This window comes from Pelecanus crispus, chromosome 13 (assembly GCF_030463565.1).
Source record: "Pelecanus crispus isolate bPelCri1 chromosome 13, bPelCri1.pri, whole genome shotgun sequence".
Lineage (NCBI taxonomy): Eukaryota > Metazoa > Chordata > Aves > Pelecaniformes > Pelecanidae > Pelecanus > Pelecanus crispus.
This window is the reverse complement of record NC_134655.1, coordinates 23,625,044-23,651,303: the sequence shown is the minus strand read 5'-3', so window position 1 is coordinate 23,651,303 and position 26,260 is coordinate 23,625,044. Positions and strand designations below refer to the sequence as shown.

Below are 26,260 nucleotides of genomic sequence, written 5' to 3'. Positions count from 1 at the left end.
ACTGTGGTGGCCAGTACAAGCCCCATTACTGCGTTGTCAATTAAGCTACCTAAGGTTTGAACGTGTCTTGGGAAAGAATCCGCTCTTTCCTGTTAGCCCACAGCCAGTCACGAGCTCAGCGCGAGGGGCTGCGCAAGCACCCCGGTAATTACCTCCGAGTAATGGCAGGGAGGGAGCTGCCCTAGGCAGGGGAGAGCTTCCCGGAGCTCCTGCTCTGAAGCAGGATTAAGATTGAACGCTGAGGTTGCATTTGCAGTCCCCTGTGGAGAGTTCAAGGTGCCTCTCGGCTCCTCGGCAGTCGGGTTCCGTGCCAAAAGCCCGATGCGTGCGTTCAGTCGCCAGTTTTCACCAGGCAGAGCGCAGGGTTGGCTCTGGGGCTGCCCACTGGAACCTTCACCCTGGCGCGTCTGAGCACAACGGGGGGGGGGGAGAACGGAAGACGGAGCGGCATGAAACGTTGCCTCGCTGCAACCCGAGCATCCTCCTTCCGCAAGGAACGTGTAAATGTTGGGAAACCCGTGTGAGACTGAAGAGGCGAGCGTCCCAGGGGACACGGAGGCCTGTCTCCGCAGCAGAGCTCTTGGCTTACCTTCTCAGGGTGTTACAGTGAGGCTTCCAGCATGCTTATTTCCCTGGTAGAAAAGCTGTTTCTTTTTTTTTTTTTATTCTGAGAGAAAGTCTTTTTTCTAGTGCATTTTATTCTGCTTCAGCCTGGCTCAGCTTTCCGCCCAGTGGCTGAGCTCCATGGCTGGCAGTGCTGAAGCTGTGTCGGGGCTGCTGCTCTTGGCTGTGCCACCACTGAAAAATCCTCCATTGCAGCAGTGCTGAAACACCGCTGCAGGCTAACCAAGGGCCGATTTCCATCACAAACGGTGGAAAACCACCCTTAAAACAGAGCTGCTCCTCACGTGGGTCCCACCCTTTCCTCCTGCAGCCTTCAAGGGCAACTGGAGCCAACCCTCGTCCCAGCTGTCCGCCCGGCCTTTCCTTGGGGTAGGGCCAAGCGTGGTGACAAACAACCCTTCACGGAGACTTCCGGAATGGGAATAAGGTGAAGTCTGGTTGCTGTACTCGTTTTATTATTTCAGTTACTACAGATAAGCAGAAAACGCCAGACGGAAGGCCAGAGTGAGGGCTGTCCTGATGCCATTTACAATGTGACACTACCACGTGCTTGCACCCACGTTTCCTGATAACTAGCACGTTTTCATCTGTGCTCTCGCAGCGCAGGGCACAGCGGGCTTCCCTACCTGTCTTTTGAGAAGAGGGAAGGGGAGAAGTTTACCTCAAAGTGGTGGGGGGGTTCTGATGGCAGCACGGGGCAGGGCCGTGCAAGTTCAGCGAGTGAAACCCTTAACCATGCAAGCACCACAGCTGAGGGAACCCGGCCAAGTGCCCGCAGCAGTTCGGAAACGCGCTCCAAGCACCTCAGTCCTGGATCGTGGGGGGCAGAGGGGTACAGACATGCCTTGGCAAGCTAGTGCAGCTAGAGACGCGCACTGAGGCTGAGTGGATTTTACTCCTGTCCCTTGAGTCCCAAGCAAACCCAGTAGTGTAGAGCAGAGGTAGGACAGTGGAGAAGGAAAGAATTTCATTTCACCAGAGAAGTGATCAGGTTGATCTCTTGGAGGACAAAGGCCATGCTCTGCTCAAGCACACTCAGACCCTCTTGGCCTCACATCTAGCAACACTGGATCCAGAACCAGCAGACCACTCCTTTAAATTAAGTCCTACTAGAAGAGAAGCACAGATCTTGCCGGAGAAGCTGCCCTCCGGGTACCCACTTCCCCATCAACACCATCAGCTTGTTTCAACACCCAGTTCAAGGAGTACAGACTAAAGCCCCATCCATCTTCCAGCTAAATAAGACTTTGTCGGCATCCCTCCATGCAGGAAGCAGAGCTGATGCTTGTGCAGCCCACAGGACCGTTGTACCCCCAGTGACAGCTGAAACTTTGATGCGTCATCTCGGATGTCAAGGAAAAGTAGTGGAGAGGTTTTTTTTGCAGGATGGCCGCTCTGGAGAGCCAGCAGACAGCTGCCCACTAGTGAACGGTTCTTTCCTTCTGTCGCTGGTAATCTGGAAGGGAAAGAGAAGGCGAGGCTGAAAGGGCAGGAGTGGCAGTCGCTGATGGCAAGGGGGAATTAGCCAAAATGTTAAAGGAAAACATACATTCTGTTCAGACCTCGCTAAGTAGATGCAGTATTTGCTACCCTCTTGGGTAGCCGCTGGCTTTAAAATAGCACATTCGCACCCCAGAGAGTCATTTCAAGTTACTTCAGGGCATTTCGAACAAAAAATCTGTTTAAAGTCCTCTTTTCCCCTGCTCCACATTTTTCTTCTTTCTTTGCTTAAGGGTCAGTTTCCATTTTATGAATAATCCTTCTTTGGCTTGACTTGAGCTCTATTTTTTTCCCCCCTTATATTTACGAACTCCATGGGTGCAGAAACCAAGAGTTAATACAGTCTTTTCCCTCAATCAGAATTTAAATGTTCTTAGGGAGGGATGAAAGCCCCAAGCAGCGTCCACCATCAGCATAGGTCCACCAGTGACAGAACTAATTCCTATCTATCTTATTCAAGGATAAGTAGCTGCTTCTACATCTCTAAAGCTAACATTTCCATTCAACAATCATCCCACCTTTTACCACTGTGTTGCTAAGCCCAGCTCTACAAGTTTTTTTTTATACAGGCAGCTGAAGCCAGTCCGTACCGTTTTGACTCGGTAGCTGTCCTGATCCCCAAATCAAAGCCCAATACTCTTTCTGATCTGCAGGCAGCTAGCTTAACGCTGTCTACGACCTTACTCATAACCACTAAGCTCAGGTGGAATCGGCAGGAATGTGTGGCAGTCTGCTTCCCAAGGAGAAATGCTGCCAGGTGACTGCACTCAGAGCTAGCAGGCACTTACTGTAGGGGAAGTAACGGACGCGCATGGTGATTTCACGGGCTGTCTTCAGGATCTCCACAGCCTGAAAGCACAAAGAGTTGCTCAGTGACCAGAGTGGGCTGGAGGACAGGAAAGAGGAATGTGTCGGTTCTGTGGTGCCACCAGCTGAGTTGGTGCAGGCTGAGAGGCCAGAAGGCGATGGCGTATGCACAGATCCCCACCCTGTCCCTGCCCCAGCAGCGCTCACCTTGCTGTGCTCAATGTCCTGGAAATCCACATCGTTCACAGAGAGCACCTGGTCCCCTTCCTGCAGCCCAGCTCTGTGCGCGTCCGAGTCAGGGATCACCTGCGGAGGGAAGAGCAGAGACAGCAGCAGTGACTCTCCGCACGGCCGGTGCCGTGGCTCCCCTCCCGTGCAGCCGAGACAGCCCAGCCCCAGAATCTCCCCACTGTGCCCATCCAGGGCGCTCACACAGGACTGGGGAGGATGGGGAGCAGGGACTGGGGTGCAGCAGCAACACTCCGTGGGCTGGGGAGAGATTGAGAAATGGCACAGGGCTGTCTGATCGCTGCTTGGTGCGTGGCAAATTACAGCTGTGAGCTGGGAGATGCGTATAAGGTGTACGACAGTCTCCCTGCACACCCAGCTGGCTCAGCAACACCCAAGGGAACAGACAGAACACAGGGAGGGAAGGGCAGAAGGACAGACACACCTTAGAGATGAAGATCCCCAGCTGCGAGGCTTTTCCTCCCCGGATGTTGAAACCCAGCTGTGAGAGAAACCAGCAGTGAAACGCAGTCACCCCCTTCGGCCCAGGACCCTTCCCACTGGATACGCGTCTCTTCCGGATGAAGCAAAGGTCCTGGCGCTGCGGCGTTCAGCCAGGCAGCAGCCAGCACCGCTCCCTCTCTGCTAACTTCTGCGGCAATCTCACCTTCAGCACCCGAGGGGCCCCCTGCTCCCCGTCCTTTCCCAGCTCCATGCCACAAGGTACGGCACTTCTCCGCCTCACCCACACAGCCGCCTTCTCCCTCCATGGCGCGGCCCTTCCCGGCAGGCAGGAGCAATGCCCCCTCCCCGGCCCTGGATGGGGAAAGGATCAGGAGCCTGCCCGACCTTCCCCGGCCCGCCCTCGGCAGGCATCTTGCTACGAGGACGCTGCCCGTGTGGGATAATCGCCATCCCGCAGCTCTGCGGATTTTCGCCAGGAAAGGCGCTGGGAACGACGGCCGTGAAGCAAAGGCGGGAAAGGCCGGGCCGGGGGCCGCGCCTCCCCACGGGGGAAGATCCCCGGCTGCCACCTTCTCACCTGCGCCCCGGGAGGCTTCTTCAGGACGATGGTGCGGGGCAGGAACTGGGTGAGCTCGTTGTTGTAGTCGGGGTGGTACACCCTCTGCAAGGCAACGCGCCGCCGCTCAGCCGCCGGCCCGGGCCAGGCCCAGCCCAGCCGGGCCGCGGCCCCCGCCGCTCGCTGCCACCAGCCCGGGCCGCCGCCGCCGCGGCCCCCGGCCCCGTCCCCATCCCCATCCCCGTCCCCGTCCCCTCACCTCGTGGGGCGGCACCCAGGCGGGCGGGCTCTCGTAGGGCGGCAGGAAAACCACCGGGAAGTCGTCGTAGGACAGCCGTGCCTCCATGCTGCCGCGCCGCCTGACGGGACGGCAACGCCCCGCCCCTCGCCCCGCCCCCTAGCGCAGCCCCGCCCCCTAGCGCGCAGCCCCGCCCCCTAATGCGCAGCCCCTAGCGCACAGCCCCGCCCCCTAGCGCGGCCCCGCCCCCTAACGCGCAGCCCCGCCCCCTAGCGCGCAGCCCCTAACGCGCAGCCCCGCCCCCGAGCGTGGCCCCGCCCCCTAACGCGCAGCTCCGCCATTGGCCGTTGCGGCGCGCGGCCCCGGTTTGAATGTTGGCGGTTGGCGGCGGCGCCGCCATCGCGTCCGGCAGCGGCAGCGGCGGCTCCAGGTGGGTCGGGGCGGGCCTCGCGTCCCCTCAGGCAGGGCCGCCGTTGGCGTTTCCCCCGCCTCGTCGCCTCTGCTCGTCGCGGGGAGCCCGCAGGGCCCCGTCTGCCGCTGGGCGCGGCCCGTCAGGCCGGTAGCGGCGTCCGGGCGCCTCTGCGGCCTAGGCCTCAGGCTCCCAGGCGGGGGTTGCGGGCCGCAGCGCCGGGCTCCGCCGGGGCGGTAGCCACCGGTAGCCGCCGGCGCTGCTTCTGCGAGGCCTCACCCGGTTCCGCTCCTCCGCAGGTGACTGGCAATGGCGAGGGACGATGACAAGGTGATCCCGGTGCGGGTGGCGCTGCGCTGCCGTCCCTTGGTGCCGAAGGAGACCAGCGAAGGGTGCCAGATGTGCCTGTCCTTCGTGCCGGGGGAGCCGCAAGTAAGGGAGCCGGCCCTCTGCGCCCGGGGCTCGGCCTCTCCTCCCCCGCCCCGGGGTTTGGTGCTGGGGCGGCATGGTCAGCACCCTCTGTTCTCCTCTCCTCCGCAGGTGGTTGTAGGTAACGATAAGTCCTTCACATATGACTACGTGTTCGACCCTTCTGTTGAGCAAGAGGAAGTCTTCAACACAGCCGTTGCCCCTCTCATACGAGGCATCTTCAAAGGTTTGTGGTAACTGAGGTCAAGCTCCATTTTAAAATATTGGGGGTTTCGGTGGGCTCAGCTGTGTGGACAAAGGCACCGCGCTCTTTAATTCTCCTTTCGAACTCGTTTCTTCTTTGATCTTCTCAGAAAATAAAATCCTGTGCTATCTAGACACTGATGCCAGCCTCCGGTGAGAAGATCTTACCTGTTTACGGCCTGTTGTACTCTGTAGGGCTATTGAAATGACTTGTGTGTATTCTTTGGGTCATTTCAGTTCCTGCAGCTATTTATATAAGCCAAGAGAATTTTATCACAAATAATAGAATGAACTGATAAGCATCCTATACTGGAAGCTGTTACCCATGCTGCAGTGGAGCTGGGATAACAGAGAACTTGCGCTGTGTTTCTATGACTAGCTGTAGTAAAGCAACAGCACAGTCTTAAAAAAAGAGCTGGAATAATGATTTTATCTGTGTTTTGGGGAGCTTTTCATTGGCTTGTTTTCCCCTTGATGTTGCTAACTGCGACCTCAGCGTAAAGCTTGTGTAAACCGACAGCGAGAGGCCCTGCTTTTCTGGAAGGATGCTTTTACTAGAATGCAGCTTTGTCCATCCCAGTTTCTTCTGATTCCCACGTGACTGTCTGATCTGGGCGCCCTTTGTTCCGCCAGGGTACAATGCTACTGTCTTAGCCTACGGACAGACGGGATCAGGAAAAACGTACTCTATGGGAGGTACCTACACTGCCAATCAAGAGCATGAACCTAGCGTGGGGGTCATCCCTCGGGTAATCAAACTGCTGTTTAAGGAGAAGGAGCAAAGGCAGGATTGGGAATTCGTCCTCAAAGTTTCTTATCTAGAGGTAAAAACTGTTTTGATTTTCAAGCTGTTTTAAAGTTATGAATTACAGATAAAGTGAGCTTTAATGAGGTCACCACCTTCAAGTAATAGGTATTTATTAAATCAAAAGCTAAGACTACATAAGGGCTTGTCAGGAACTGGATTCTGAGTCCTCGGTATCTTTCTCTAAAGATAAAATGAATAGAATGTCATGCAAAGTTAGCCATGATTTCAGCGTACCTGTACATCTTTATGCGAATTGTTCTCTTGCAAGGCTGCTAACTCTGAACTGCCCTTCTGATGCTTTCAGATCTACAATGAGGATATTCTAGACCTGCTGTGCCCATCGAGAGAACGGTCTTCTCAAATCAGTATACGGGAAGATCCGAAAGAAGGCATAAAGGTCTGTTGCCCTGTTAGATATGGGCACGTATATGGGCGATGGGGCTCAGGACAAACGATTCAGTGAAATGCCTGTCTGACTCCTTGAGCGCTGCTTTATATTAGTGCATATGAAATCGTTATGACTACTCTTTCCTCTCAAAACCGAGCTGTTGATGATTCTTAAGTTTACTCAGAGTAACCCTGATAGGATTAGACATTCAGGACAAAGCCACCTGTATTCTTTTTGAAGGCTGATTTAGGTGAGTATCTGAGAAAGTTGTACTTCGGGTCCCTTCACCAAATTTCAAACTCTGTTGCAATTGTACTCTTCAGTTTGGCAGAAGTGTGCAACAAAGAGATCCTGAGGGGAAACCATTTAAGTGCCTAAGTTATTTTCTTAGCAGTTTTGTACAGATGCATGCTTATAGTGTAGTGCAGAAAAGCCTTGTGCTACTGCTTGCCCTGTGTACTTGTTTTGTAGTTGAACTTCCATCCATTGGTTGTGCTTCATTCGTACAGTTTCAGTTTGCAGTGGTGGCTAGGTTGTTGGTTGTCAAACAGCTTAGGTGTGCATGACACCTGTAGCTTTGCTCTGTTAATGGCTTTGTTATGTGGAATCTTGCACTGCTTGCTGTCATCTCTGAAGTACTGGGGTGCAACGAATCCAGGGACACAGGCCCTTCAGGGAAAATGCAAACTTGCTCAGGAGCATGATCGGTCCCTACTACTCAGTCCCCTCTGTCCTTTATGTCCCCGATACCTGCCTCCCCTCCACTCTGTCCACACAGATACCCCACCCCCTTCAGCCAGTTTCCCCTTTCTCTGCCTGTGACTGGCACAGCTTGCAGCTCCCAGCCTGGCCAGGGGATACCTGAGGGCAGCTAGGAATTTCTCTGCAGAGTACTGAGGTGCCCTGTCTCCACTCCATAGCGGGCTCATAGCTCAAGCTCCATCCCATAGCTCAAGGAGGCACAGAGGAACTTAGCATGCGCGTGTAAAAATAGGGTGAGGGAGGGGTGATGCGACTGAGTTACTGATGCGGAGTTCAGAATAAATTTTTGCTGGCGGAATCCATACCAAACCTCTGGCTTGAAGTGAGACTCTGATTCTTGTGAATGTGTTTGCCTGCTGTAGTCTAAGATGGAGGATAATTTTTCTGATGTAAGTCAGAAGAGATAGGAGAGGATAAATGATGCTTTCTTCCTGAATACAGATTGTAGGGTTAACGGAAAGAAATGTCACCTGTGCCCAAGATACTGTATCCTGCCTAGAGCAAGGGAACAATTCCAGAACGGTGGCCTCCACGGCAATGAACTCCCAGTCCTCGCGGTCCCATGCCATCTTCACCATTTGCATTGATCAGAAAAAGAAAAATGACAAGTAAGTGTGATCATGCAGCTACTCCTAGCAGCTGTTAGGAGTCAGACTTGGTCAAAATTTCATAGTCCTGTCATTCTTTCTTGGTCTTGGATTAACTCAGCTGAGCTACTCTTGAGGCAGTTCCTTTGTTTGGCTGTCTCTGAGATGAAGTATGTTTTTCAGCCTGGTAGCTCAACTGTAGTAACCACTGGACCGCTCCTTTCCTAACCGCGTGTTTATTTGAGAGAGTAAAATAGTCTATTTCTGCCATAGGAACAGCAGTTTTCACTGCAAGCTACACCTGGTTGATCTTGCTGGCTCTGAGAGACAGAAGAAGACCAAGGCTGAGGGAGACCGACTGAAAGAAGGTCTGTAGGAAAAGGACCTGTATAGCTTTGGGGTTTTTACCACTTTGGAGTTAATAAATTGAGTCCTTGTAAGGAAAAGCAAAGCAGTTCTTTTAGTTAACCCTTATAATGTGATTTTTTTTAAACCTTCTTAATTTTTTTTTAATAAGGACAGGAAATAATCAATTCCTGGCTATTGAGATGGCTCTGCTCACTGGCATCTGTTTGTATGCAGGCATCAACATAAACAGAGGTCTCCTCTGCCTGGGGAACGTGATTAGTGCTCTTGGTGATGAAAATAAAAAGGGTGGGTTTGTCCCCTACAGAGACTCAAAGTTAACAAGACTGCTGCAAGGTAAGAGACAGATGATGATAAAGTGTAAACCTACAGATGCACTTTAAATGACAAAGTAGCAAAAAGAAAACAGCCATACAACCACAGTTCAAAGCGGTAGCTGCTGTTGACAAAGGGATTGCATTTATTGGTTTAGTTCCTCTTGCTAGACCTTTTCTGTACTCTTATTTTTAGGTTGCAAATGCATTGAGGTGGACTCATTTATGAGTCCTGCTCTCTTGCAGTTCCTGTGTGATAGGAGGAAACTAGACAAATACAGTGTGGTTTTTTGGGTGGGAGAAGGAAGATGAGAAGTTAAATCTGGAAGCAGAGATCTATTATTATACCCTAATTATAGCTACTTACTGGAAGGTGTTGCGACCAGAATGAAGCTCAAGCTGTCTGTGCCTTCACTGTGCATGTTGTATTTATGTTTTGTGTCCTTAGTCTGAATATCTGGTCTTCGTGGCACTTATTTTTCAATAGTTGCAATGGTCTTTTAATACATTTTATCTAAATTAGCCTTTAATATGGGCATAGCTATAGTGATGCAATTTACTAGGATTTTTTTGGTAGTTAAATAATTTGGTACAAAAAGTTAGGCTCTTCAGTATTTTCTATATCTGCAAGTATCTAATAAAAAGAAACTGGATTATGCAGAGCTGGATGTGGGGCCCTTTTTTTTCTGATCAAAAGTTTCCAGTAGCCAATACGTGTTAATGTAAAACCAAAGGAGAAAATGCCATGCAGCTTGACGCTCTGAACAAATATGTTTTTAGCCAATAATTCTTTAAATTGGAAGACAATGTGAATTCTGATGTCTGGATATCCATGGAGGTCTGGAATATTATTGTGTGGGAGAAGAGAGCGGAAAACCTGAAAGAACTATGCCAGAAATGGCATATAGAAGTCACAGCAATTACAGAAATTACTTAAGAGGAAAAGAATATTACTGGGGCTGCTGATGTGAAATCATCGGTGCCTAGAGCTGAGACATAGCTTTGGGACTTTGGCTTTCAAAAAAAGCTCTTGAGTATAGTACTGACTGGGGCAGAGGAGAAAGTAGATGATAATGACACAAAGCTACAGCTGGATATCCTCTTCTAGGTGTAACATGGAGATGCACTCATGCAGTCTTAGATATCTTAGTGGTGATGTTTTACAAGTCATCCTTGCTCTCTCTCAAAGCTCTGATTATGCCTTGTTTTCCTTCTCAGATTCTCTGGGTGGTAACAGCCACACTCTCATGATTGCCTGCGTAAGCCCAGCGGATTCCAATCTAGAAGAAACTCTAAATACTTTGCGTTATGCTGACAGAGCAAGAAAAATAAAAAATAAACCAATCGTCAACCTTGATCCTCAGGCGGCTGAGTTGCATCAGCTAAAGCAGCAGGTACTGGGCGCTTTCTTCCTGCGAGAGGATTAGATCTATCCTTTAGGTACTAAGCTCAGTAAACAGCAAGGAAAGACATAGGATGCCTAGCTACACAAAATATGCAAAAACATTTAGTATGCGTTTCTCTGTCTCTTGAGATGGCTGTGTAAGTGCTGTAAAGGGAATACATGAAGATTTCTTGTAATTTGACAGCAACTATTTGATGCCGTAGAAAAACGGTAACGTTAGTGTGATGTACATTTCCCTTCTGCTGAACAAATCGTCGCCTGCCTGTCAGGCTACAGGCAAAATTAGAAATACAGTGATGGCTGCCTTGCTGACATCACCTGCCTGTGTCCAGCATGGAGTGGGAAGTGAAGAGTGTTCCTATGTGATCAGCTTCAGAGGGAAATAAGTTGCATAAACTAGAGTTGGTTAAACCCAAAGGTAGAAGTGCCCAAGGGCTTATCTACTGATGAGGCTTAACCAGGCTTGCTGTGCTTACTTGACTCTATGCATATGATAGTCTTTCATGCTACCTCTCCGTAGGAAAACTCAGTAATCTTGTTCCACAATGGAGCAAGTAAGTGGTTTTGCTTACTGCATAGGAGTGTTTGCCAGAGCCTAGTGAATGTTTATGAATGTGCTGTAAATTCAAATCACATGTTCGAGTGGCTTAGGAAGGCAAGTGACTACTGTATCTCATGTGAGAGGTAGCAACAGAGCATGGGTTCAGCAAAGTGGGAGACCTGCCCTTTGCATCTGCGAGGTCGCCGGCACCCTGCACAGAACAGTGTGTCAGCTGTCTGTGGGTGACATTCCTGGTGAAGAGAAGGTAGCTTTTTTTAGGAGTAAATCACTTGAAATGCTGTAGCAACATGATTCCTTCCCACAGGTGATGATAAAAGGACAATTGTGGAGCAAGTGACTCTTAATAAGACTAAGGATCGTAATAGTGTTCCTTCAACCATCTAGTTACTATATGGGAGAGATTTACAACTAGTAATTGTTTGTCTTTTTAGGTACAACAGCTACAGGTGTTACTGCTGCAGGCCCATGGAGGGACCCTCCCCGTGTCTCTCAAGTAAGCTTTGTAGATTAATGCTCGATGTAACTGATGGCTGTCACGCACCAGCAAAGGCTCTAGATCTCCTTTGCTCCAGACAGTGCTGTGGAGCGTGGGTAGAGCAAACTGGTTGCTTTCTAATAGGATCTGGACAATTATTTTTTCCTCCTTTTTGTTTTTTTCCATGCTTACTGAAATTCCATGCACATATGGGTCACTTAGTTTTCTAGCAAACCCCTTAAGATTGCACAAATCAGTTGTGGAGGAATAGGAGAGGAACTAGGCAATGTCTCTTAAGTATCTGTTTCTCAGATCCATCCATCCCTCTTTTCTTCCTCACCCCTCTACCTCTAAATATAGGGCACCTCCATCTCCATTGTTCTTAAAAGCACGAAATGCAGGGAAGAGTTGGATTGTGTAGGTGTTGTCATCTTGGATGTTTCAAAACCCAAGTACATGCAGTTTACAGACCATTCGTTAAACAGCATTACAGTTTCAACAGGGTGTCGTCTTCTCTTGCAAATGTCTGCTTTTGGAATGTTGTATTACTTAAATTTTTTAATTCAGATTAGACTAACTCCAGTTATTTCTGTTCATCTGCTACAACCTATATCTATTGTAAGTTATTTAGGAAATCTTGGAGGTAATGTCAGTGCTATGAAAAACCCCTAGTGAAGTCATGTTCACAAGCAAACTGGTCCTTAATGTTTTAGTAGTATGGCGCCATCGGAGAATCTTCAGTCCCTGATGGAGAAGAACCAGTTGCTAACGGAGGAGAATCAAAAGCTGAGCAGAGGGCTGAGTGAGGCTGCTGGTCAGACAGCACAGATGTTGGAGAGGATCATTCTGGTAAGGTTCAGTTACCCAAGAACAGCTTTCTGTTGTATGACATCCCCTTTCAGCTGAAGGTTAATCAATAGCAGCTCCTGTACTAATGGCATGTTAGGAATCTCTCTCTTTAATGTTCCTTTCACATTTATTTCAGATCTGTAGCTATCAGGTAGCTGGAAACAAAAGTGTCCCAGAGCCTATAGCTCTGGTGACTTCAGTGGGGAAAAGTAGACCTGAATCTTCCAGCTTTTCTGTTGCTTTAATGTTTTAAATACCAGCACTTGCACACATGTGCACTCTCTCTCCTCCTTCTTCCCACCCCCCCTGCTCTGCTTTGTTCTGATTCACTGCGGTATATATTCCTGTGAAAAAGGGTGTTAAGTCTAAACAACCTAGTGGCAATGATTATGCAAGATCTTTCAGCGCACTGATTTGTCACAGAATGACAACATATCTTTTGCTACAAATAAATTAGCTGTTTTCTGGTTGCTTATTTTGCTTGTCCTACAATTCAGTGTAATTCTGACTTCTCTTAGACAGAACAAGAAAATGAGAAGATGAATGCCAAACTAGAGCAACTTCAGCAACATGCTGTGTAAGTCTGTTTCCACACCCTACTTGTGCTGAGGAAATGTCTTTCAGCATTAAATGTTTTTGTTGGTGTAAACTGGATACAGTCAACTTGTGTTTGTTCATCCAGAACTCATTTGTACGTTCAGTGGGGACAGCTGTTCCTTATTGGCATGTGTGACGCAAACGTGCTGTGTAATATTCATGGACTTATTCCCACGTCTGCATTGCAGATGCAAGCTTGATCTGGAGAAGCTGGTAGAGACTGTGGAAGATGAGGAACTAAAAGAAAATGTAGAAGTGATTCGTAATCTGCAGCAAGTGTTGGCTCAGTTGCAGGTAAGATTGATTCTAGGGAGAGAAGTGTGTGTGCCGAGCGAGTTTACTAATGAAACCTAGGGTTCTTCTGCTGATCTGCAGAGCAGTGGATTCCACTCTGCAGAAACCTTGCTTAAAGAGCCCAGGAATTAAAAATACTAAATGACTCTTGATAACCACTTCAAAACAAGCTGTCCTGCTGTGCTTTTAATGCTGTGGAAAGGCCACTTGTGCTTGAGTGGCTCCATGTGATGGGGAAAAGGAAGAGTCTCCATACAAGAATCCGATAGTGGGAGATTGGCATAGATTTACGATCCAAAAGTTGGAAGGAGAGTTATAAGCTTGGTAGTTTTAATGAGCAACCCGAATTGCAGGGACCTGAAATTGTTAAATAGAAGTTGCTGAATCTTTGTCGAATTGAGGAACTTCTCTGTTCTCCCTCGCTTAGATGTTCCCCCTGTTCCCAGACTCTTTACTTCTGTGAGGAGCTGGCTGCCAATGCTGGAGTTCAGGGAAGACTTAGAAAGACTGCCTTGTCCAGCTAGTTAGGAGGAGCATGCTCACTTTACTAAAGGAGGAAGACAATGGCATCTTCTTCCCAGAGGTAGCTTTCTGGACAGAGGAGAGTAACATCATGCTTTGTCATAGTAGGCCAACAGACTGTTATTAGCTTCATTTTTACTTTACCTTTCCCTTTTCACCAAAATTTTCTTCTCTTTGTCCTATATAGAGTGAAAGTGCTGCCACGATGGAAGCTGCTACAGAGATGGCAAACTCTGAACAGGATGCTACAGCTGTAAGTGAGGGGAGTGCAGCAGTGCAGACCTTACTAGGGACATGTTTTTATCCCCTCATCACTCCTCTTTTATCTACCTCCTTATGCTAGTTTTCTAATCGAAATGTTTGGTAAATGATGTGCCACTTTGGTATGTGCTGCCTTTCTGTGCTCTTATTTGCTCAATGAGTTTAAGATCAATAACCTCTTCTCACTTCTGAATATCTAATCTTTATGTAAAAAATGAATTTGAAGTGTTCTGCAGAAACTATGATCACATAGTTAAAGAGCTTTGGACTGGCTTCTGCAACTCATTGCTGTGTCTCCTCCAGGAAACAGAAACAGGCCAGGATACCAAGAGATCCTCGGGTGACTTCACCACTCAACATGCCCTCCGTCAAGCACAGATGTCCAAAGAGCTGCTTGAATTGAATAAAGCCCTGGCTCTGAAAGAGGCACTTGCCAAAAAAATGACACAGAATGATAGTCAGCTGGAGCCCATTCAGTCCCAATACCAGGTAACCTCTGCTGAAATAGTTCTTGTAAGATATGTTCAGTTTATTTTTCCCAATTAATGCAGTCACTCCATGCTGAGGAGGGAAGGGAGGAGATCTGTCCTCATGAGCATGTTCTTATTGGGTCTATCTGTTTCCTTAAGCTGGGTCACTGCCACCTTGGGCATAGCGGGGGGAGTTAACTACAGGTGTCAGTAGAGAAGGCTGGGGGGGGATGACTATGCCCGACTATGCCCAGCTATCTACAAATAGCTCTACCACCAGAAGATGGTCTTTTCCCTGAAATAAGCTATTAGCCACTACCTGTTCTATGTGAAATGGGCTTCTCTGCTTTTTACTCGGAGGTTTGCTTGGCCACACCAAGCCAAAATGCAAGTCCTTCATTGTTAACTCTCATAGTACAGCCAGCTGATCTGCTTTCCCCTGTTCACTAGTTGTGCTGGGATCTCCCATCTCTGAAATTGTTCAGTCGTGACTTTAAGTTTGTTATAATGGTTCTGTGGACTGACTAAGATTTTGGTTTATGGAGGACTAGCCCTCCTGACACTCATGCTGCTTTTTAGACAAGGTGGTTTACAGCCTGTTGGAAAGGAACGTGGCTTCTCGAGGCCTACTGTCTTAAAGCTTTGTCTCGGAGTGGAGTTTCAAGACTTTTATTTGGAGGCTTACTACTCTTGTCCTTTCTAGACTAACATCAAGGATCTGGAATTGGAGGTCACCAGTTTGCAAAAAGAAAAGGAGGAGTTGATCCTTGCTCTGCATATGGCAAAGAAGGATGCCAACCAAGCCAAGTAAGGGTGACTGTGCAAGCCGTGTGGCTTATAGCACTGAAAATTGTGTTAATGCGCCTGTGAAAATTCATTGTCTTGCACTCACTTCTACTATTTGTAAAAGCTCTTTATTTTAATGCAAATGCATCCCTTTAACATGCAATGTGAGTTGTGTGAATTGCAGAGAAGCCTGATAGTGGGTTTTCATCAGTGGGAAAGACGATAATACACAATTGCCTCATTTGTCATAAGGTGTTGCTAAAGTTGGAGAGTACTTGCTTGAGAATAACCGTTATCTGGGGGGACTGTTTTTAAAGTGTGATTTCTTTACAGACTGAGTGAACGGCGTCGGAAAAGACTTCAGGAGTTGGAAGGGCAAATCAATGAGCTGAAGAAGAAGCTGAATGAACAATCAAAGCTCTTAAAGCTGAAGGAATCTACAGAACGCACTGTCTCCAAACTGAACCAGGAGATCAGGGTAACTAAGCCTAGCATGCAGTTCTCAGGTTTGTGCAGGCAAAGCAGCTTCCAGGCATAAGGCACTCGCTTTCTGTTTTGTTAGACTGAGAACATCAGTTTTTGGCAAGATTCCTTTGCTACATGACCACAACTGTAATACAATAGGCAGGTGACTGCTGAGACTTAGAGGAATAAAAGAAGTCCAGGTGTCTTCTGGCTATTCTGATAATTTATTACCTCAGTCAAATCACTTGACTGCACTTTGATTTCCTTGCGTATACTGTGCAGGTGTTTGTCTTTCCTTTATCCCTTAAAAAATGAATTTCTGGGTTTTAGTACTTTGAGAGTGTCCTTAGGCATGTAGTCTGAGTGGGCAGTGCACTGTAATATTTCCCATCTGCCACTCCCCACCCCTGACAGACATGCTAGGGGAATGTAGGTTGAAACTACCCAGAATGCAAGTACTGGACAGTTCTTCCAGCCGTTTCTGTTTTTCAGGAAATGAAAAGCCAAAGGGTACAGCTGATGCGCCAAATGAAAGATGATGCTGAGAAATTCAGGCAATGGAAACAACAGAAGGACAAGGAAGTGATTCAGCTGAAAGAACGGGTGAGCAAACAATAAGCCCCCAAACTGTACCTCCCTCCGAAGAGTGAAACAAATCATTAAAGTGTTTGCTGCAAGGCTTTGTTTAACTTGCAAGCATCTGAAAAACATCTGGGGAATGCTTTGAAGAGAACATTAGTTCATATGGTTGCCACCTTTCACCAGCTGTCGAAAACCGACTCGCTTGCTTGTGTCTGGCAATCTTAAAGCTATCAACGCGGTCATCATGATTCGGCTCTAAAGCAGAAGGCAAATATATTTAATATTTTTAAGTATTTAAAGTTGTAGGGTTTGGCCACAGAATGGGAGGTATTTAAACTTTCAAAGGAATGTTGAATCTGTAGGTAAACTGAGAATTGTTAATGAAATCCAGCTGGCTTGTAGCATTCAAGTGTAATGGGCAGCAAACATCTGTACCTCTTGAGTTCTGGTCTCACAGGAATTCTTACTGTATGCAGCTTGCTCCCCAGTGCTTTGGGACACTAAGTCTTTAACTTTTGGTTTGCAGCTCTTGCAACCTTTGGGCTCCTAAACCTTTCTGAGAGTAAGTGTAGAGCCCCTTCTAGCCACTTTAAACCTAACAGCCATTTGTTCTCAGCAGCACTATGTGGCTTAAGCTTGTAATGATCAGTGAAATTATTATCATGAAGCATTCGCATTGCAGAACAGTAGATGTAATTATTCTGTTCCAAGAAGCGTAAAACTGGCCATAGGTATTAATGTGACGTGATTTTTTCCATCTGTCTTAACGCTGTTTCCCTGCAGGATCGCAAGAGACAATATGAGCTGCTTAAGCTAGAACGAGACTTCCAGAAGCAGGCCAATGTACTTCGGCGCAAAACAGAAGAGGTAAGGAGCCAATATCTGCTAGAAACTCCTGATCAGTTCCGAAAGGTTTGCAAAGTGTGGTTGGAGGTTGTAATAGGATATGCAGAAACTTCTTAAACAGGGTTTGGAGGTCTGGAAATAAGTGCTTTTCTCTCTGTAGAAAAATATCATGCTTCTGTCATGTAGCCTTTGCGGGATTCTGGTTAAATCTGCTCCTTAAGGGGTAAATTACCCTTTGAGCATCAGGCTGCTGTGGCAAGTCTATAGCAGATACAGCTAGAAAGTGTAAAATGAGCTTGAGTGGATAGGCTAGATTGCAGCTCAAAATTCTTTCAGGATGACTGTATAGAAGAAATGCATCTTGAAACCATTTTGGATGCTTTCTTCTACCTTTAGGCCTAGAAGCAGATTTTTTTTTTTTTAACTGGGAATCTCAGCAAAGGAAACTAAGTCAGGGCTTCTCTAGTCTTTGATTAATCCTGAAGTTTTATTAACCTTACGCTCTCTTTGCCATGTCTGGCTTGCGTTGTGAATACCTCATGTTTTCAACTGTTGCAGATTAAGTGAAGTAGCTACCGTTCAGCTTTTGTGTAAAATATTTTACAGGCAGCAGCCGCTAACAAGCGCCTAAAGGATGCTCTGCAGAAACAACGGGAGGCTGCAGATAAACGGAAGGAGAATCAAAATCGGGGAATGGAAGGAGTTGCTGCACGAGTAAAAGTGGGTGACGATGTGCTGTGCATTCCAACAAACAATGGGCAGACGTAGCTTTGCTAACTCATTAGGTGCTGCTGGGGTTGATGGCTGGAGAGCAGAGGGGAGGAACATGGAGTTACATATTAAGGGAGGCAATGTGATTATTCATTTTATGTGAAGGCGTTCCAGAGAAGGATCCCGTCCTGAAGTTGAGACTACAGCGAACCACTATACTGTTTTTTTGGTGTTTTGATGGTTTTTTGGTATTTTTTCTTTTCTTCCCTCCAGAGCTGGCTTGCAAATGAAGTAGAGGTTCTCGTTAGTACTGAAGAGGCTCGACGGCACCTTGCAGACCTGCTGGAGGACAGAAAGATCTTGGCACAGGAGCTTCTTCAGCTTAAAGAGAAGAAAGAAGCTGGGGAAAACCCACCTCTAAAGCTCCGGGTAAGAGAGAGAGATGCCATTTCCCCTGTCCCACGCCTCTGGCTGTTCAGCAAGTACTGTCACTTACTATTATTTGCTCCTATTTGACCTTTTCCCTCAGAAGGTAGGGATGGAGATAGTTCCCTTTCTGGAAGGAAGGGCGCATGTTGTTACTGTCCTCTGGCATGTCAGGGAACAGCGTTGCTGAAGTAACTTGTGACTTAAGGCGGTGTATCTGATGGATGCGAGCGGGTCACACCCCTTATCAAAGACTTTGTGCTTTTGGGAAGGAGCAATGGAATTTAAGCTACAGAGAGATACTTGGAGGCTTTTATAATAGTACGGCTCCTCTTTGCTGAAATGTCTAAACAAAAGCCCAGCCCTGCGTGCATTTCTTCACCTATTGCTCACTTCTGCCCATTGCTGTAATTCTTTAGAGGCGCACCTACTCCCTCGCAGATTTGCAGGCATCGGAGATGGACCTTTCCATATCAAAGCAGATAGAAAGCCTGGAAACTGAGATGGGGCTCAGGTAAGGCAGTACGACAAAGCTGACTTGCACAGCCTTGCCTTTGTTTTTTCTTCCTCATCTCTATCTACAACTCTTCTGTGAATCGGAAGAGAAAGTAAAATAACTTACACACTGACACTAAAAGTTATGAAATAAGACCGTGTGGTTTTCCTGGTTTGAATTTTTCCAGAATGTGGGGATATGAGGACACTACTCGGTCACTAAGATTGCTTTGTTCTTAGCTGTTTGTGAGCATGTCTGTGTGAGGGGAAACACTGCACTTCTAATTGGAAGTGTGGAGGGGAGGAGAAACTCCCAAGTATAGCATTGCAGACTCCAGCTGTTGTACTAAGCAGTCAAAATTTTAACTTGAGCTGTTTTATCTGATATTCTGGTAACGGTAATTTTAGCTCAGACACTAGCCCAGGTTTTCTCCTGTGTTGTAACATCAAATACCTGCGCTCTTCCAAAGGAGTGCCCAGATAGCGGATCTACAGCAGAAACTCTTAGATGCAGACAATGGAGATCGTGTGAAACAGCGCTGGGACAGTATTGCAACAATTCTAGAGGCTAAATGTGCTTTGAAGTATCTCCTTGGAGAGGTAAATTCTGAATTTTCCTATTTTATCACTAAAAACAAAGGCTCTCTAAGTGCTTAGCCAGGAATGAAAGGAAGTGACTAACAGGCTGATAGCAGAGATGAATTCAAGTGAAGCACTGCTGTACCAGATGAGGTTTATTTCCCTCGCAACTTCTGATTAAAATATTCTGATGTGTTGTAGATCATTTTGGGGAGTGAAATCCAAAAAGAACAGGGAAGAGGGGAACAGAATAGACGCAGGTCTGGAGATGTCAGCTAAAGCTGTGCTTACAGAAGGCTTGCGTGGGATTAGTAAAGGGGAAGAGACAAACTTCAGAAGTGGAAGAGAAGAGAAAGTACCTAAAAATACTTACTGTACAAGTAAGCAATCTGCAGGGAAACAAGGGGACCACTCTGAGGTCAGAGTGGAAGCAGTGGAATGGATGTTGGGATGGGAGAAGCTTGAACAAGACTGGTGGTAGGAGAGCGCAGGAATTAGGCTAATGTGAAGTCAAGGAAGGAGCAACCAAATGGCAGAATCATATATCAGTCCCTGGTGCTTGGAAACTAAAGGAAAAGAATGAAGGAGCTAGTATGAGAAAGCAATTCATTTTTGGGGTTCCCCCAATACTCAGATTTAAAGTGCTGCAGGAAAGGAGATTAATCTAGAACTGTTAACAAAACTTCCTGCTATCTGGTTTGCACTTTGTTGTGGAAACCAGGACAACTTCCATACTGGCTGTCAGAGGTCTTGCTCTGTCTCATCCAGCCTCCTTGTGGCTGATGGCAAGTCCAATTCTTAGGGTGGTTGGAAGCTAGGCAGAAATGCTTTGCCTTCAGACTGAAGCATGTCTGCCCCAACAGACCTTATGAAATGTGGAACTCGCTGACCCAAGCAATCATCTTGCTTTTTTTTCTTCAGCTGGTCTCCTCAAAAGTGCAGGAAAGCAAGTTGGAGAGCAGCCTTCAGCAGAGTAAAGCCAACTGTTCAGACATACAAAAGATGCTGATTGAAGAGCGAAACCATGTAACGGAGATGGAGGCTGAGTTCCAAAATCAGCTTTTGGTGCAGGAACAACAACACCAGGAGAAGGTAAAATATAAATTATAGAAACCTTCTATAGAGAGCTCCTGTGTCTTGGGACTCTGATTCCCAGATCTGCTCAGAGATAAAGGCAAAGTGTTGTGCTGAAACCAATCTGTTGCTGTACCTCTGATCAAGATTTGTTAGGCTCTTGCAGGATAGCTAACAAAAGCTCAAGAAATCTCCTTATTCATCTTCTGTCCTATGCAAGGTGTTTTATTCAATAACTTTTTAGCAGTGCTTTAAGTGAGGATGCTATGCCTGAGCACAAGATAACCTTTAAAGCAGATCAGGGCAGAATCATGCTGGAAGTGGCACAAAGAATCTTTCTGCAATTGTCAAGGTCTTTGTCTGAGCTGCCAGATGTCTCTTTTTAGAAACTCATGCCTGTCTGCCTCTGCTATATTAACTTGCTTTTAGGTTCTGTACCTGCTTAGCCAATTTCAGCAAAAAGAAGCAGCAGAGAAGAAATTGGAAGATTCACTAAGTGAGCAAGAGAAACAGCTACAAGAGCGACTCAAGTTCCAGGTAGAGTGTCCGGATATGGCTTGGGGACGTGTGCTCGTTACAGCTACCTGTTACTTGGAATACTAGCTCTAGAGTGAGGAAGGTGCAGAAGGATTGAGAGCAACTCCATTTGTAGATCTGGTTGCTTGATTTAATGGGTTATAGGGGACAGTTGCTATACAGGCTTGAATAAGCCTGTGGGGTTTTTTCTCTTATGTATTTTCTTCCATTAAATAAATGTAAATGCAGCAATGACGCCTGCCGCAATCTGACCAGCTCACGCAAACTTCTTCCATGCTCAGAACACCTTTAGGATATTCAACGTGCTGTCACTAATCCTTTGCTGAGGACAGCTCCACTGTGCTATTACCAGTGGAAGAACTTTAGCTTGATCGTATAAACATGTCACAAGCTGCACCTTGTCTTGTCACTGAGAGAATTAAGTGGTGTAGCAAGCTCCTGTGGAAGGGCGTGTTCAGTGATGTGTTAAAGCAAAATCTGTCCTAGGTGCACCCCATTTGAAGATAAGCCTTAGAAACGGAGAGAGGTTTAGATTTTAAATGGTCACTCTGAAAGGATCAAATCCCCTTTCTTGTATTGGCAGTTATGTGTAAACCAAGGTAGTAGCACTAATGATTTCCCTGATTAGTCAGAGCTGATCCTCCTGTTGAAGAATACAAAGAAGCCCCTTTGATCTTGCAAGAAAGATCCAACAGAAAAATCTGTCCTGAATAACCGCTTGTGCTGCCCCCATGTAAGCCTACAGATTTCATCTTGTCTGGCAAACAGGAGGAAGAGCTGGAGAAAATGAGGGAGATCTGTGAGAAGAACCAAGAACTTCTCCAGGAAAATGACACTCTTAAACAGGTAGAGATCTGTACAGACATAAGTCATAAGAGCTTCTTGGCAGCTGGGTTAATGTATTTTGCAAAGCTAACTCTTTTTTGTCCCTCTTAACAGAAGCTGCTGCTCCTCCAGGTTGCCAGTGGACAGAAGCTCCGTCACATTCAGCAAGTGCCATCTGAGTCCCCAGACTCTTCTTTTGATTATATTCCACCCAAAGTAATGACTCTGCATACCAGTTTTCATGCTTGTATTGTACCTGGGTTCTTTTCAAAAGTTAATGTTGGCTATTAATAATCTCGGCTGCTTTCTCCCAAGTTGCTTTTTACAAGGCATCTTGTTCTGCTTATTGAAGTAGGCCTGTTCTCTACTTCAGACAGTCCTTAAGGTTTCTGTTTTCAGAATACTTCTGAATTGCACTAGTTCTTCAATCTTAAAAGAAAAAAGCAAACAAAAAACCAAACCTGTTTTCTCAGTCTAATTATGTCTGACTCTCTATCTTCCTTAGTAATCCAGGTGTTGTCTCTGTAGCATTTCCAGTCTCTGAAACATGGAGTGAGGCATCTGTTGTAGAAAACTTAATCTTTGCCTTGCAAAAGAGCTAAATCTTCGTGCTGGGAGGAGTAAATGATTTAAAGCTATTCTGTGAAGACTGTGACACTAATCTATTTAAATCTCTAAGGATTTGTCAACTGTAGCAGTTGAAATGGACTGATTGAACTTTTAATCCTGACAATTTGATCTTTTGCCTCCTCCCTAACCCTACAGCCTTCTTGGCTGTCTGTGGTGGGACTCTGAAGTGCCTTAATAAAATGTAAAACCACTGTTACTTCTTTTGGGGCCTCAACCCTTGTAACTTCTGTGTGCAGCCAAAGACTCGGCGGCAAACGACAGCAAAACCCCGGGCACCAACCCCAGAAATGGATGTGGAAGAGCTTTTCTCCGACTCGGGGGAGTCTGGAGGGGAGATGGAGGATGCAGAGTGGGTTCCAGTAAAAGCAGTCAAAGGAGCAAAGAAAAGTGTGATGGGGGTAAGATCCAGTTACCTTTGACTTGTTATTACCTATGTGGGAATCGCTTGCCTGAATCCCTAAGGATCCAGTATGTGTACAGAGCAGCAGTGAGGTCGTAGCGTCTCCTGCTGTTCTGAACAGCCTTAACAGGATGGTGCTGCTGGCGTTGGTTATTTATCATATTCTGACAGACAGAGCAAAAGTTGCTTATAGTCAGCAACACTTTCCTAAATAGTTTTTCAGCAGACAAGTCATCTTCTACCACGGGACACACGTGTTCTGTCCTGCTCCCTGTGGCTGAACTGGCCTACGTGTTTGCGACAGCAGCAAAATAGCGAGCCCTAACTGCAACCTTATTTCATGGAGCCTATTTTAGGGGAGAAAAAATAAAAAGGGATGGCTTGTCATGTACCCCTATGTACTGTTCCCACTGTGGGGTACTGCGGCTACTGGTCCTGACAGAAGCCTCAGCTTCCATCTTCTGTTTGCCTCTGTCTGCTGAGCTTGAAGCTTCAGCCTGCTGCTCAGTTAACCCCTGATGGGATGGAAGAGACGACATGAACGTGCTGAACACAAGTTGCTGTGAACCAGTGGGCCTCTTTGGGCTTGAATTGCTGTGAAGATAGACCCCCGTTGGGAGGCGTGTTCTTCCCCTTTCACAAAGGGGTAAATTATTACATACTTTGCTATTGAGTGACACTGAAAATGTCAGCAGTTACCACAGAAAAGTGTATGAATTTAAAAGTCTAGTTTTGGTTCCTCTCACTGGAGCTTGCCAACCTGATAAATTCTGAACTACAGTACTATCGGTGGTTTGGGGAGTTCTTTTGGGCCACGTTGCAGGAAGGAGGGCTTGTGCTTGACACTTGGCTCTTCTGAGTTCACTTACGTAGCCCAGTGGAACTCCAGTGCCGATTACTGCTCAGCTCAGAGCTGTAGCTTGGAGCAGCTGGTCCGCGCAGTCTGCTACTGCTTCACTTACCCAGACTAGCAAAGAGATTCGTTGCTCTGATAGGCCATGAAGTAGCTAAATCGCGTCACCCCCATCTAGATGGAGGGCCCTACATGTGGTGACTGGGGTTTGCCTCCTAGTGCACAAAAACAGCTTGTTTGACACCAAAACTGGCGTCCTTTTGGATAACGTGAAGGCGGGGACTGAGTAATTGAAGACGCCTATTTTGGGGATACTGAAGCAAGAGATGGCTCTGTAGGTGGAAAGACCATTTTGGTGGTGTGGTTTTTGGGGTTTTTTTTTTTCTTCCCCTGGGATGCAGGACCGACAGTGAAACAATAAAAGGTCTGTGGCAGCTTGGGGGTGGTACTGTCCTTTAGATTGCTTCAGGTGTTGACAATCTAGGTGCAGCCTATAAAACACAGAAGCTCTTTCTGCACAGAACTCTTCTCTTGCTTAGTGCTCCTGCAAGGGCCGGTGTGGAAACAGGCAGTGCGGCTGCAGGAAGCAGAAGGTGGGCTGCACCGAAGGCTGTAGCTGTGACTCTGCAAAATGCAGGAATAGAGAGCCCAGCTTTCCGGTGAGTAGTGCCGTGTTTGCGGGTGCGGAAGGGCCTGTGCCCGACGGCCAGACTACACGGTGCGTTTAGGCAAAGCTGGATGGGTGGATAAGCGGTTATGCTGTTAGCGTACGTGCACAGTTTGTCAAGCTAAAGCTTGTGCGCCTTTCTGAAGCGTTTGTAGATGTCGCTGTGATTCGGTGTTTATCTGTGGTAACAAAGTTTTCCACTGCAGTACCAGCACTAAATACAGAAATTTGCATGATGTCCCGTCATGTAGATTTACCTACAACTGGCAAGTTGTCAGCCATGAATCTGAAGACAAACAATTTAAGTCTTTCTTTTGCACTTAGTAAATAAAAATTGTACCTTTAGCTTCAGATGGCACAAGAACTTAACTCATTTTCAGATCTTTTTTTTTTTTTTAAGAATGGAAGAGATAATTTGGGGAGGAGGTTGTAGCATCAGGAAGGTTCATGAGCAACTGATGGTCATTAGAACTCTTGCTAGAAATGTCTGCCTTGCTCTTGGATCTTAGAGATTAGAAGCAGAGACCTCCCATAGTAAGTCTTTAATTATTGACTATTTTACAAAACCAGTTGCCTGACAGAGGCATCTAGCATCCTGTACTATGAATTACTTTGCAGCTGGAGAGAAGGTGGCTCGGGGACCCCTAGTATTTCTTCAGCTGTTGGTGGGAAAGGAAGGGATGGATATTGTAAAAGTGCTTCAAAATAGTATTGCCCCTCAGGACACCACACTGTGTGAGAACCAAACGAGGGACTCTGAAGGCTCCTTCAAACTGGAAGACCCCACTGAAGTGACTGCAGGAGAGACCTTCTTCCAGCCTGTGTGCGTCACACCAACCACAAAGGTACTGCCTGAAGCTAGACAAAAGAGCGGTGGTTCTGAATGTGTGCACACCCTGTTTACAGCTCGTGATGGATCTTAACAAGTTAAAAAAAAACCCAAGATGATAGACTGCTGCTAGAAAATTCTGAACAGGCTACAGCTGTTGAGCCAGCTTGTATTTAAGTTTTGAGTCTGCTGAATTCTAAGATTTTCATACTAGAACTTTGCCATGCAGGCTTACTGTGCTTGCCTGCTGCACCCTCCAGCAATAACAGACTGGTAATTGAGGAGCTCATAGGACAAAATCTTATCTGTCTATGTCCAAACTTACTGTTCTTAAGCCGTTGTGTGCTCTGTCTTTGCAGCTGTAACTTTGCCTCAGCTAAACGAATTCACTGATCCCATGTGTACCCTCTGCACACTATTCCAAATGCTGTCTCCTCCTGCTCTGCCCGTGAATTTGTCCTTAGAATTTTGACTTGAGTAAAGAAATTAAGCAACTCTTGATGCTGGCCTGGTAACTTCTGTATGTGCTGCCTCTGAGCTGCAGTGCAAGCTGGCTGGCTTCTTCGGGGCAGTGACTGATGCCAAAATTGTCTTCCTTGCTCTTCCGATAGGTCCTGAAGGATATCACAGACCAAGAGGTGTTCATGAAGAAGCCCAGCACTGCTGCCTCCCTGCTCGTGAGAGATGAGGAGTCCCAGGAGAACCAGATGCCATTTGTAAAGAGAAAGAAGAGAATTCTGAGTAGCAATACCAGCTTCTTCTCAGGCTGCACCCCCATCAAAGAGGAGTTTGACTGAGCCCAGAAGGTGCCCCGTGACTGGGTTGTGTTGTGCTTCTTTAGACCACGTTGCTGGTGACCTTTTAAAAAAGGGTTGGGGTCTCTTCCTGCAGCAAAAGCCTGGTGACTGTTGTGCCTGACAGCTGCTGGCTTCAGCAAGGGAGTCAAACACTAGGTCTTGCTAGATTGTCTGATTCTTTGTAAATATTTGTATGTGTGGGTCTTGGGAAAGAAACTCTTTCCTCTGAAATTTCTGTAGCGAGTGGAGGTGACTTACCCAGGTTAGTCATTCCAGCTGCCTTCCTCATCCTGAGCTGTGAACACATTGGGTACAGTTTAATCCGTAATCTTGAAAGAACTTTGCATTTGCACTGGAAATTTGCCCACTGCCTCTTCCACTACAGCATGAGGAGCTGTTCCAAGCTGCTGTGTGAGATCCCCTGGTGCTCGATCCCGAGGAGGCACTGTCTGTAGTCTTAAACTAGCTAGCAGTGACGAACTGGTCAGTGTTTCCTCTGGGGTACTGGTCATGCCTTGTTCAATGAAGTTAGAAACTTGCTAGCTGTATTGTGAATATTGTAGTAATTTTAACTTGGTTTTGTAGCTCTAATAAAAAGA

General features: G+C 46.9%; 2 protein-coding genes across 3 annotated transcripts; one reads left to right on the top strand and one right to left on the bottom strand.

Annotated features, from left to right (window-relative positions):
• Positions 1–1,908: 1,908 nt before the first annotated feature.
• PDZD11 (PDZ domain containing 11) lies at positions 1,909–4,526 on the bottom strand. Of its 2 annotated transcripts, XM_075720647.1 has the most exons (6): positions 4,440–4,526; positions 4,202–4,285; positions 3,605–3,661; positions 3,139–3,237; positions 2,913–2,973; positions 1,909–2,080 (listed from the first exon to the last, which is right to left on the bottom strand). In XM_075720647.1, exons 1-6 carry the CDS (start codon positions 4,524–4,526, stop codon positions 2,046–2,048), a joined length of 423 nt encoding a protein of 140 aa, XP_075576762.1. In that variant the 3' UTR covers positions 1,909–2,045. The 2 variants fall into 2 exon arrangements, with proteins under 2 accessions (XP_075576762.1, XP_075576764.1); XM_075720649.1 differs by lacking the exon at positions 3,605–3,661.
• Positions 4,527–5,136: 610 nt separating this feature from the next.
• On the top strand, positions 5,137–25,988 carry KIF4A (kinesin family member 4A). The gene is made up of 30 exons (XM_075720524.1): positions 5,137–5,259; positions 5,368–5,482; positions 6,133–6,323; positions 6,612–6,704; positions 7,899–8,065; positions 8,318–8,412; positions 8,627–8,746; positions 9,943–10,118; positions 11,123–11,184; positions 11,880–12,015; positions 12,534–12,592; positions 12,801–12,906; positions 13,616–13,681; positions 13,993–14,178; positions 14,863–14,966; positions 15,279–15,423; positions 15,903–16,013; positions 16,776–16,859; positions 17,445–17,558; positions 17,823–17,978; positions 18,395–18,489; positions 18,941–19,070; positions 19,971–20,141; positions 20,553–20,660; positions 21,429–21,506; positions 21,600–21,701; positions 22,352–22,513; positions 23,908–24,027; positions 24,758–24,880; positions 25,476–25,988. Exons 1-30 carry the CDS (start codon positions 5,137–5,139, stop codon positions 25,659–25,661), a joined length of 3,684 nt encoding a protein of 1,227 aa, XP_075576639.1. The 3' UTR covers positions 25,662–25,988.
• Positions 25,989–26,260: the final 272 nt, after the last annotated feature.

Excerpts from the sequence above, each read along its gene's own strand:
- PDZD11 (XM_075720647.1), bottom strand. The coding sequence starts at position 4,526 with ATGGAGGCACGGCTGTCCTACGACGACTTCCCGGTGGTTTTCCTGCCG. Across the intron at positions 3,662-4,201 it reads AGAAGCCTCCCGGGGCGCAG|CTGGGTTTCAACATCCGGGG; the intron begins GTGAGAAGGTGG and ends TTTCTCTCACAG. Across the intron at positions 2,974-3,138 it reads AGGACATTGAGCACAGCAAG|GCTGTGGAGATCCTGAAGAC; the intron begins GTGAGCGCTGCT and ends TTGTGCTTTCAG.
- KIF4A (XM_075720524.1), top strand. The coding sequence starts at position 5,137 with ATGGCGAGGGACGATGACAAGGTGATCCCGGTGCGGGTGGCGCTGCGC. Across the intron at positions 5,483-6,132 it reads CATACGAGGCATCTTCAAAG|GGTACAATGCTACTGTCTTA; the intron begins GTTTGTGGTAAC and ends TTGTTCCGCCAG. Across the intron at positions 11,185-11,879 it reads ACCCTCCCCGTGTCTCTCAA|TAGTATGGCGCCATCGGAGA; the intron begins GTAAGCTTTGTA and ends TTAATGTTTTAG.